This window comes from Dufourea novaeangliae, unplaced genomic scaffold, assembly GCF_001272555.1.
Source record: "Dufourea novaeangliae isolate 0120121106 unplaced genomic scaffold, ASM127255v1 scaffold421, whole genome shotgun sequence".
NCBI classification, from domain to species: Eukaryota; Metazoa; Arthropoda; class Insecta; order Hymenoptera; family Halictidae; genus Dufourea; species Dufourea novaeangliae.
This window is the reverse complement of record NW_015374310.1, coordinates 60232-72988: the sequence shown is the minus strand read 5'-3', so window position 1 is coordinate 72988 and position 12757 is coordinate 60232. Positions and strand designations below refer to the sequence as shown.

General features: G+C 37.2%; 1 protein-coding gene across 1 annotated transcript in view; it reads left to right on the top strand.

Annotated features, from left to right (window-relative positions):
* Positions 1 to 12329, top strand: part of LOC107192806 — a 16973-nt gene extending 4644 nt beyond the window's left edge. The window contains exons 2-3 of the mRNA XM_015582141.1: positions 440 to 785; positions 11956 to 12329. Coding sequence (XP_015437627.1) covers positions 440 to 785; positions 11956 to 12329 — 720 coding nt within the window. The remainder of the gene's footprint in view (positions 1 to 439; positions 786 to 11955) is intronic.
* Positions 12330 to 12757: the final 428 nt, after the last annotated feature.

The following is a 12757-nucleotide window of genomic DNA, read 5'->3' as shown; positions in this document are numbered from 1 at the left end:
TGGCAAACTCGCGCTCTGATTGGTCGCGGTTTTTCGTTAATATCTCGTAAACGAAGCCTCAGTTTAAATTTTTGCTAAGGAAAAAGTTGTTCCAATTCACCCCCCGAGTGCCACATTTCCGGGTCGGAGGACATTTTTGGGACACCCTGTATATGTATACTGGGTTAATACCCGTTAAATTACTAAAAATAAATAAAAAAATTATTCGCGGTCGAATAAATTCCCTTCGAATAAAAAAATAATTTTTCGCGGGCGAATAATTTATGTACCCGTGGTGTTTTGAATAAAGATAAATTGAGTTATTCGAGGTTTCGAATTACGGATAGAGATAAATTATATTTTATTTGAGCCGTTATTTAAATGTCTTTTTATCTGGATAATGCCCATTTCTGACTGGGAGTTGAAGGGTTAAATAAGCATTATAGTAATTTTGTTACAGCCACGTGCTCACGAGACCGGCGGAAAATACGGAAACAGCGTGATAGTGAGGAAATACCGTACCGGTTCCGTGATACCGGTACGAGTCGAGCTGACGGCGAACCATCACGGTTATTTCGAGTTTCGAACGTGCTCGATGACCTACAAGGGCAAGGAAGTCACCCAGGAATGCCTAGACAAATATCTTCTGCGGTCGGAGAACGGATCGAATAGATATTATCCTGGACCGGGTAACAAAATTTTCGAGGCTTTCTACAAATTACCGGACGACCTGACTTGCGCTCAGTGCGTCTTTCAGTGGAGATACACAGCCGGGAACAATTGGGGCGACTGCGGAAATGGAACAGGTATTGTCCTTTATTGACTTACAGCATATTCGTGGAGTGCTTCTTCTAAGAAGTTAGAACGAGAGTACCTACGCTTAGTTCTGTTTTTACACCATTCCGATTTAAGGGGGGAGACTGCTTCGGCAGTGATGCCAAAATCGTGGAAGAACCGCTCGAGCGCTCACCCCCTCTATGCCTCGCATAAGTATTCCACACAAGCATATTCTACCCTTTCTGTGAACTCTGCCCCACTATGCTTACTCGGCGTCTCCCACGCAAGCATTCTCTACCTCTGCCTGTGTGCGCTGCCCGTTCGGGTCTTTCCGTCAACATGCGGTACGTCACTCGGCAACGTAAACAATGAAGATGCCTTGGAGACCCTCGTCAAATCTCAATTCTCACTGCGGCGAAAATTTACATTTTGACGCGACGCCCGGCAACCTAAGCGCGCAAGCGACAGTCAGGAGACCCCGATCTAATACCAATGCGGCTGTTTTACTTTTTATTTTCAAGTATTTTGTAATTTCACTTCATAACCTTTCAGTAAAATAAAAATTTGAAAAATATTGATTTGTAAGGCATTTAAAAAGAAGAAAATAAATGTTTTCCATTTCACTATTTTAATTCTTTTATGTATACCTACATGTTATATTGTATGTATATACATTATTTTTAGAATTAGATATTATCCTTACATGAGTAGGTACTCATTACTACTCCGAACATTCGTACAAAAATCTATTAGATTTAACTGTAATAGTTATGAATTTCTAAAAGCTGCTTCAACGGCAAGGTACTTTAAATTAGGTACAATCGTACGAGTCGTCGGATACGGTATTGTTTCATTATGTCAAAAGAAGTAATTACGAATTTCAGAGGTTTTGAAAGAAGCGATTTAGCCGCTTGCAAAAATAGTATACTGCAAATAATGATCCGCTATTGAACATGGAGATTATCTGATAATTTTTATTACTTGTCGAATTGAACACGTTAATATCCACTTTTGGGCGTAGATGAATAATAGTGTACGAGATATCAACAATTATAATTCACGTGTGTGTAACTTATCTAAAATTACGGGCTTCGATTGCAACTATCAGTGTGGTGCAAAGGTTAAGTGTCCGGATGTGAACTGTATATTGCATTTCTAGACGTGGGTTCGAATACCGGCGGGTTCAATTTTTTTTTCATTTACTATATTTTTGTACATTTTTACTTACCTCAATCATTATCGATATTATTTGCAATATAGATAATAAATTTTAAAAATGTTTGTATATTTAAATAGCTTAAGCTTAAAATATATTCATAACTATACAGGGTGGGGCAATAACTATGTCCATTTTGAGTATTGCCGTTATTTGTAATAATATGAAAAAATGTTATATACAAAACTTACACAGTATAGACGGGGGCATATTGTGACACAAACATTTTCTGCGTGGGTGAAGGCATAGAGGATATTTCAAGGCTATCTCTATTTTTTTTTAATGGAATGCTATGTTTTTTTTATCGCGATGCGATAGCCGGTGTTGAGACGACTTCAGCGGGCTAGCATTGAAGGTCATACAAGGTCAAATGTGGTAGTAAAATAAATTTTCTTACATAACTGGCGAACGATATGCACACTTTATACGAAGTAGATTGGGGACTTTATTAGAAAATGTACCACAAAACGTTCGCCAAATGATGTGGTTACAGTACGACGGTGTCCAGCACATTATGCTCGGAGAGTAAGAAATGCACTGAAAGAACTGTACCCAAATAAATGGATAGAACATGGCGGATTAGTTTCTTGGTCACCTCGTTCTCCAGATTTGACCCCATTAGATTTTTTTCTCTAGGGAGCATTGAAACCCACTACACCCACTATACCCACTATACCAGAAAATATGAAACAATGGATAATTGCAGCAGGTGCTAGAATAAATTCAGAAACGATAAGATATGTACGTGATGCAGCGATACAAAGATTGCAACTTTGCATTGACGCAAACGGTCACCACTTCGAGTATCTCCTGTAATGTAAGAAAGTTTATTTTACTGCCACATTTGACCGTGCATGACCTTCAATGATAGCTCGCTGAAGTCGTCTCTACATCGACTATCACATCGCGATAAAAAAAAACACAGCATTCCATTCACCCACGCAGAAAATGTTTGTGTCCCAATATGCCCCCCTCTATACCGTGTAAGTTTTGTATATAACATTTTTTCATATTGTTGTGACGTTTGAAGCCACGAAGCTGGCTTCGCGTTCTAACTGAAGATGCCTCCACCTCCGAGGATCGATTTGGGAATCGGTCAGTCGTTTCGCTGACAACCGCCAGTATTTAAAAAGAGAGTCTCTGATATGACATGAGAGAGAACAGAAGTACCATAATTAAGTTGTACATATTTATATATAATTAACATTGTACAGTTGTACAGTTGTAAATAAACGTTGTGTTGTGTTGTGTTCTATGTATAATAAAACTGTTATCTCGTGCGGCGGAACGCCACGGCTTAACAATATTATTACAAATAACCGCAATATTCAAAGTGGACATAGTTATTGCCCCAATCTGTATATAATATATATATATATATAAAAACACATAATTGAAATAGTAATTTTAATAACATAAGATAAAATATTAAGGTTGCTATGAATATATTTTGACACTAAACCTACAACGACCGGTCAAAATGGTCGGTTTTAGCGTACTAATTCCTACCTTCCTGAAGTGTTCGATAGGTTTAGTGTTAAGCTATTTAAATATAGAAACATTTTTAAAATTTATTATCTATATTACAAATAATATCGATAATGATTGAGTTAAGTAAAAATGTACAAAAATATAGTGATTGAATAAAAAGTTGGACCCGCGGTTATTCAAACCCACGTCTAAAAATACAATATACAGTTCACATCCGGACACTTAACCTCTGCGCCACACTGGTAGTTGCAATCGAAGCCCGTAATTTTAGATAAGTCACACACACGTGAATTATAATTGTTGATATCTCGTACACTATTAGTCATCTACGCCCAAAAGTGGATATAAACGTGTTCAACTCGACAAATAATAAAAATAATCAGATAATCTCCATGTTCACTAGCGGATCATTATTTGTAGTATACTACCTTTTCAAGCTGCTAAATCGCTTCTTTCAAAACCTCTGAAATTCGTAATTACTTCTTTTGATATAATGAAACAATACCGTATCCGGCGACGCGTATGATTGTACCTAATTTGAAGTCCCTTTCCGTTGAAGCAGCTTTTAGAAATACATTACTGTCGAAATTTCCGACAATAAAGAAATTTCCAAACTATTACAGTTAAATCTAATAGATTTTTGTACAAATGTTCAGAGTAGTAATGAATAGGGTTCTAAGGATAATAGCTAATTCTAAAAATAATTTATGTATACACAACATAACATGTATGTATACACAGGGCATTCGACTACTAGTGGGAAAAACTTTAAGGGGTGATTATTTGGAGCAAAATACGATGAAAATCAAGAATAACGAAATTGTGACAAATGCTTCGTTTGTTAGTTATAAGCGTTGAAAAATTGACCCAAATGATGGCAATCCGCACACACGAGTGTCAGCGGGGCAGGGTTCGTAAGGGGCGTACAGTCACTCTAAAGACTCAATGACGTATAGGAGAAGTAGGTAGAACAGCTATCTACTTACCCGGTAGACGGTGTCGATAACTTGTGCCCGCGGTATTTGAGTCGAATCCACTTGTATCGCATTAACTCTGATTATTCGATAAAATTCTCAAGAAATATAAATATCTTCTTACGAATATTATCCAATAGAGAGGATTAATACCCCCTCTGGTTGTCACATACAGCAATTGCCCTGTCCACAAGTATCCATGAAATTAATCCGCACATGCATGTACACCACAGAAGCTGCGAAAAGTGTCCACACACACTGCACGATCGTCCCGTCCGCGAAAAATGTTCGCACACTGCGCGATCATATATACTAATTAATTTATAACAACTATTTATACTAATGTTTAACCTGTAATAATTAATAAAACCTACAATATTTAATGAAATCTGCAATAATTAATAAAACCTACAATACTTAATGAAACCTGCAATAATTAATAAAATCTACAATATTTAATAAAACCTACAATAATGACTAAAACCTACAATAATTAATTTGCACTATTTATAACAACGACGTACGCTCTACTATTAAATGATCACTACGTAATCGCTAAATAAACTAAAACTTAGTTTTCCGAACGTGAACTCTATTTGATCGAAGAATGCAAAGGGCTCCGTTTGTATAGGACAACTGATATTGTAGAACTGATTGATTGAATATGCAACAAACAAGAAATAGAAAACAGAGAACACGTATTATGCAACTGCTCTATATATGCAGAAATTAGAACCAACTCACTAAAAAACAAAACCATAACAGAGATATTAAAAGTAAAAACAGAGAAGCAGGCATGGGAATTAGGAAACTTTATAAAAAATGGTACGAGACTAAGGGAAGGAAGAGGAACGATAAATATAAATTATTCTAATATTAGTAGAAAGCGCACATAATAGTAAATTAGATATACCTACGTATAAAACATTAAAAAGCGTGCAATAACAAAACTAAGATTGTAATCTACATAGATATATAAGATATATTAAGAAGCTTGCAACAACAAAAATTAAGATGTAATCTAGACATATGTATAGGATACATTAAGAAGCGTGCAATAACCAGAAAATTAAGATTGTAATGGACGTTAAGTTTTCATACAATAAATAATAATAATAATAATAATAATAATAAGTTCTCAGTATCAACTAGAGTTCCATAAGGCTCGTGTTAAAAAGAAATTTCTATAAAGTTTCTTTTTCAATAATTTTATCATTAATTTTGCGATTTTTTGGTAGCAATCAAAAGTTAAAGCATGTTCTGTTAAATTTTCAACTAAATTTATAATTATTAAACATTTCCGCGAGCCACCTTAAATGCTCTTTTTGCACGATTTGGTTTAATCTGTTACGTACGAAGACACTCTCGTGACCTCTTAACCCTATCGGGAGATGGAATGCATCCGGCCAGATTACGTAATTGCCCACGGGGTGTTATGGCGTGGCCAGATTTTCTTGGAAAACAGTTTTCCGTTGAGAACAGGCGTGTCCCCCACTACTTTTAGTCTCGATTTTCGGGATATAAAAAGGGACGCGTACAGCTCATCGGTGGTTCATAATCATACTAGAAGTCTAGCTAGTGAGATCGAGTATTACAGTCCCTTTCAAGCATTTTCAAAAGTAAGCTTAAACTCTGTATGACGCAATCCCGCATTTCTCAGTGCGTGAAAACCGAGAACGTTGGAATTAGCTTCCGCGACTACACTTTACAGTAGTATTTGTAAAACCTTTATTTTATTGAATATACTTTCATACGTTCATATATTTATAATTCAGTGTTGTTCATTTCAACTCTAGAATAACATCTAAATTCCCAGCTAGAAGCGAACCCACAAAGGCACACTTTTACCGCTCGAAGTGTACCAAATTCTTAAAAGTTACGAGGCCCATACTAACAATCCTATTGTGGATGAAATAAGCTCGGAGTTCGTCCACGACAACCTATCCCAGAGGCTCCCTGTGATGAAATAGGCACAGGTTCGTCCACATAACACACTCGAAAAAACCAAACTCGCCATTTCCTCGGCTCTCGCAGCCGCTTAGCCCTGGCTCGTAACAAATCTAACACGGTTCGATAAATTTAACTTTTTAAATATCTTCACTTCATTTCAATCCTATAAGAGAAATTATCCCTACTTATTTCTCTAGGTAGGGTAAACGCACCAATGAATGAACACATACGAAATGTTGTATTGATAATAACATTAATAAATATTTAATATATGAAAATTAGATTTTTTAATATCTATACCTTCTTATAACGCATAAATTTCAATTTGAAACGTTGAAAAAATATAATTAAGTAAATTAAAAAGAAAAAATACTGATTTCACCACTGTATGAACAATATTAAGTCAATAAGCATTTCTAACCAATGGTTTCGACACCTTTGATTTGCTGTCCTCAAAGTTTATGTACGGCACTAAAACTCGCGACTGATTGCTTGAGTGAATCTAGACCGCAATGACCGTTGCGCTCACGGCAAATTAATGACATGAGGGCTCTTTTAGGATGAGGTGTGAGGATGTTAAGTAAATTTTTAGTCAGTTACTAAACTGGTGTATTTACAAAACTAAACTGTGTATTACAAGTATATATGATGTGTACTCTACGAGTGCTGGTGAGTGTCTGCCTAGATCTTCCTCTCAAGCGGAGAGTGTTGTCCTCTAGAGGGTGTGTCTTGTAGAAAAGGAAGTCTTGTTGAAAAAAAGCGGGTGTAGCTGATGTGTGATTGGTTTTAGTCGTCGTTGTTTTCCTTATTAGGGAATGTTGGAGTAAGTGACTAAGGGGGTGGAGAGTAGGGATGACTGACAGTGAAAAGTAAGAAGGGTGGTAGAAGGAAAGGTGAGTGAGAAGGTTAGGAGAAGAACATAACCTGCGATTGAGGCGTACGGTGGTGGAAAGTAAGGTGCGAGTGAGAGGGTGTGAAGAAAAGGATGACCTGTAGGTGATGCGTACGATGGTGACGAACGTTTATGACTGTTACACCCGGTGATTTTATGATGGTGAAAGTTTGAAGTCGAGTGGAATGGGGCCTTTTTAGCGTTTTACGGTTTAAATCCGGATCTTGGAATTTTCGGCACGCAAAAGCAATTAAGTTAATTTTCGTTCCGCTGAAGCAATGATAAATTGTTGTACTGGCGTCGTAAAGGGCCATACAGTTTATATGCATATAATAAATATTACGTAATTAGCACGAGCATTGTAAGATTTCTTCATAATAATTAGTATTCAGCTAATCTCATTACAGTGTTGTGCAATCACTTAATTACTTTTAAACTGCACGTATTAAACCTTATTGCAAAATTATTAGTCGTAATAGATCTGTAGCTTTCTTTTCTGATTTACTTATTTATTATAAATACACTGCAGATGTTTATGCAAATTCCCATTTTTATAGTCAGTTTTACCAAAACCAGAATCAAAGACCAATTCCATCTACTGAAGGATATGTGAAATTAAAAGTAAAGTCAAAAGAACATTAATGCTCAGCTACAGGTTTACTTCGGTCTGTTCTCCGTATTTGCATTTGCTATAAATGCATGAAGTGCACAGTCTAATTATGACTAATTTATTAGATTATGGATTTTATGCGCTTATAGAATGATTAAATGACTAAAAACAATAAAAACAGATCTTTAACAGTAGTTTGTCCTATAAGTAATGTGTGTTTTTTCAGTGCACGTGTAGTGAGTATAAGCTACTTAAAATATATATTTTCAATTTTTGTACGAATCTTTTAATATTACAGTTATTCATGAATTTGATTCAGCAGTTACCCATAAAGTGTCTTTATTTAGATCGGTAAGACTTTCCTGACAAACTTCGAAATTTCTTGAGTCTTCTTTAGCACTGATTTACTCTAACGATCTCACCATACACCTGAAATATATGTTTAATGGTTGCAGCTGTTTTTTTTTCTTTTGTTAAACTCATATAACGCAACGTATCGACTATATGTCGTTCAGCACGTCGATTTAAACTATTTGTAATAAATGAACATGAACTAATAACAATTAATAAAGGTCTTTTCATGTTCAATAAAATGAAACTTTCAATACAACAAGTAAATCGGTATTTAATTCTGGTTTTGCAAATGATTCATGAAAATTTATATTTGCATAAATACCCTCAGTTTGCTCATTATGATTATTACAATTTATTATACATTATAAAATACTCAATAGCCATCAATATGATAATTTGCAATAAATATTTACATAATAATATATGCATTGTTATAATTGTTGCAATACACGTCGCAATATTAAATTTTATTTCCACAGGATTAGAAATGTGCTTTTCTAGATTTAAATCTATGTATAATAGATTTAAATTTACACTTCACTACTTGAGGTAGGACACTTCAAGTGTCGTTTATGTTTTATTTAATCAGTTACTTATTCAGGCCAGAATCGTCTTTCTCGGAGTACTCGGAGCATATTCTGATTATCGTAGAGAAATATGTATACTATACATATATGTATACGCAAATGTATTCACCTGACGCGATTAAAAATTCCAAGCAAATCTTTATATGACCTCCGTGTGTAAAACGACAAAGTATATAACTTAAAATTCAATAGAACTCTCTCGATCCTACAACTGGGAATATCTTTCATATTAGATTATCCGAAAATAACTTGCGGCCTGTAACCAGAAAATTCGATGCAGTATAATTCAGCTAAGAATAAATTTTATTAATCGAAATAGAAATCATTAGAGTCTACACATTTTTGCGAAAGATATACAAGACTGTTGACTCCATCATTTTAGAATTTTCAAGTTCTGATTTTTATTTCGATTAATAAAATTTGTTCCGTTTTCAACCAGGAACGACAGCTATAGAACTTTTAAAAACTCATAGTGTCCGGTAGGAATAACGAATGCCGTATACTTTATACTACTCTCTCCTACTGGAACATAGAAAAATCCGTTTTGAAGGTCCAACGTACTAAATACCTTGATGAGAGGCAGCGGGTACCGATCTTTTACAACCTTTCTATTCAATTGCCTATAATCTACGCAGATTCTAGTAGCGCCGTTCTTTTTCCTCACTAGTACGATCGGACTCGCGTAGTCCGATTCGGACGGTCTTATAATCCCGTCCTTCATCCACACTGAAATTTGTTTATCAACATCCGCTTTGTCCTCAGGTGATAATCTTCTCGGTCTTTGGTAAACTGGAATATCGTCCTGGAGAATTAAATTCATTTTAACGTTAACTTCGCGAGTTTTGTGTGGTTTGTAATTACGAATTAGATCTTCTATTTTTTTCCTGTTATCAACATCCGTGATATAAGATAAATCTACTCTATTCTCTTCCATTTCTAGGTCAATTTTTAAAATTTCTGGAATTTCGCCTTGACAACTACTTTCAACTTTGTGAATAGAAATATCCCCTTCTTTCATACAAATTTCAACACTATTTAAAAAATCAGTGCCAACGATCAATGGATGCTGCGTTATTGTGTCAGAAACTACATGTATTTTCATCGAATAAAGCTCATGATCTATTTTTACGTTCGCAACAAATTCTCCAAGAGTATAGTTGCAGTCTGATCCAACACCGCGGAATATCAAAACATTATCTACTAATTTCGGTGCACCGACTTTAACATACTGATCTGCTCGCATTAAAGTTAAATCACTACCGGTATCTATCAAAACAGCTAACTTACAATTCGAAATTTCCACCTCCTTGCAGCGCTTTGATTGTGACAGTTGCGACGTACTACACGCATTCTTCGACGACTCGATTATACCACCGCAACGCGAAGCAATGTGTCCGTATTGTCCGCACTTGAAGCATTTAAAACCTTTGTTTTTGCCAGGACATCCTGCACTCAAATGATTCTTATCACCGCACAAGAAACATCGCCTCACAGTTTCCTGCACCGTATTGCTCCGACCGCTGATCTTCTGCTGCTTTTCCTCGCTTCGTCTGCTCCTTGCTTTTGCGTTCTCCTTCATAGTTTCATACAGTTGAAACTTCTCTTTCAACTCACGAATATTCTTTGCGCCGTAGAGAACCGTCTTATTCACTTCGATGATGTATTTTATCACGGCCGCGTCTTCTATCGCAGCCTGTTTAGCGATCTCAAACATCTTGTAGACGTACTCCTGATACGTCTCCGCTATCCTTTTGCTTCGACGAGATAACTCTTTGTGAATTTTATACGCATCCACCATTTGAGCGAATTCCGCGACCAAGGCTCTTCTCATCGCACCCCAGCTACTGCTACATTTTCCGTAATTAACGAATAATTTCGCCGACCCACGCAGCAGTCGCTTCGCATAAAGTATCCGTTGCACCCCGTTCCAATCGCATAGTTCAGCCATTTCCTCGACCTCCTCGATCCACTGACGCACGTTCACCTTATCATCGCCGCTGAACGTATTCATCGACTCCTCTACATCTTTAAACGTTAAGAGATGCGAAGGACTACCTGCAGCTTTACCATGCGACTTAACAACATTTTCTGTTTCAACTTCCTCTTCTTCTTCTGAATTATCTTCGTCGTGTTGGATTTCGAGCATAACGGCAGCCCTCAACCGATCCTGCAACTCCGATTTATTCCCACTGACTTTCAACCTCCGCTGCCTCAGTTCCTCCTTCAGCTCCGGCAACTTCATTTCGTCGATGCTCATCAACCTCACGTTGATAGCTTGATTATCAACCTCGACCACGGTGTTGTCCCCCACTTGACCCCTCACTACTCATAATGTACTCCAACGTAACTTTCACAACACAACCGCGTGACAACTATTATTCACTAATTCTGCTTTCCTTTCCACTCAATCCCGGCTGAGCCCCCAAATTATATGTGGTAACACATATAATTAAATAAAACAAACATATATTTATTTTAAAAAAGAAAAAAAACTAGTAATACAAATATTGAATAGTATGTTAAATATAAACTAAGACGACTAAAGGTAAACTACAATACTGACTCCATGAGCCACAACTTTCCACTACCAACTTCCACACTCAACTGTCCTCCTCGAAAAACTACCCTACCCCACATTACCCTACGCTTGCCCTCTCGATACCTTTTCTTATGCCCAAATATGGGCATGAACCTCCTTGACTCCAGCAAACCTTCGCCAACGGGCCAAACCCCGTCGTCGCTCGCAACCCAACGAAGGTCAACCCCGCTTTCACTTTTATGGCCCTTTTTCCGGCCCTCGCCTCGCAAAACGCCCTGGTCTAACGGCTAAAAATGTCTCTTAAAACTACGTACAGAAATATGTACCGGGTAGCCCGAACATTCCCGATACCACACTATTGAAATAAAAAATTCCCTTTTTTTATAAACATTGTCCATTCATTATTAGAGATGTGCCGCACCTACGCAACAATACGTTCATTTGAGAGTATTTGACTCGAGTTTACCAAGTTTCATGAAAATTGCAAAGGGGACCTTTCAGAAGCTGTAACCAAATAAGGAACTGCAAATACCTATCGCACGTTAGTGAAGAAGATTAATCAAAATTGTTTTAAATCTGTTTGTAGGAGCTGTGGGCTGTGGCCCCCAAGAAGAGTTCCGTTCCTGCGCCGATATTACTATAGGCGATAACGTAGAACCGTTGCCGCCCAGACCGCCGACCCAGCCACCGACTGCATCGGTTCCGGGTGAGAAGTCACCGACAGAGCCAACAACAGTGTCGAAGTTAACTGGGCCGTATTGGCTGCTCAGTATCATTATCGCTGGCACGTGCCTCCTGGTCGTCCTGGCGGCTATGGCACTGCTTTACTCGTATTACTATCACGCTAGCAGAGCCAAAAAATGGCTTATGACCAGGCGATTGTTGACACCTGAAAGTCCACCTGTCGCTCCGCCCAGGCATAAAAGACACAACACATACAACGCACCATTGCAGCTGTAGAAAGACATTTGTAAACTAGGATTACATATCACGTTGGACGGGCATAAGTAGAAAAGAAAACAAACAAATGGAAATTATGTGATTCTGTGACAACGGTTTCGCGAACTGCTATGACAGAAACATTTTGCACTGCTTTTTATACTGTACTCGTAAATGTAATTAGTTAGTTCTATTGATCGGGGAGACGAGCGGTTACACTGATTTGTTATTGCGTTTACTCAAACTGCCACTTTGCGTGTTTGTTATTTCCGAAATGTATGAAACAATTTCGATGACTTTCCCGGTGGTGTGCACGATTATATGTGTGAATAGGATTTTATAACTTCGTGTTGTATGTGTGTATCTATGAGAGGGAAGTTAGCGTTTTCGTTTAGCGTAAACCGTTTATTGTACGGAATTAGTTTATTCGTAATGCATATTAAGTAAAT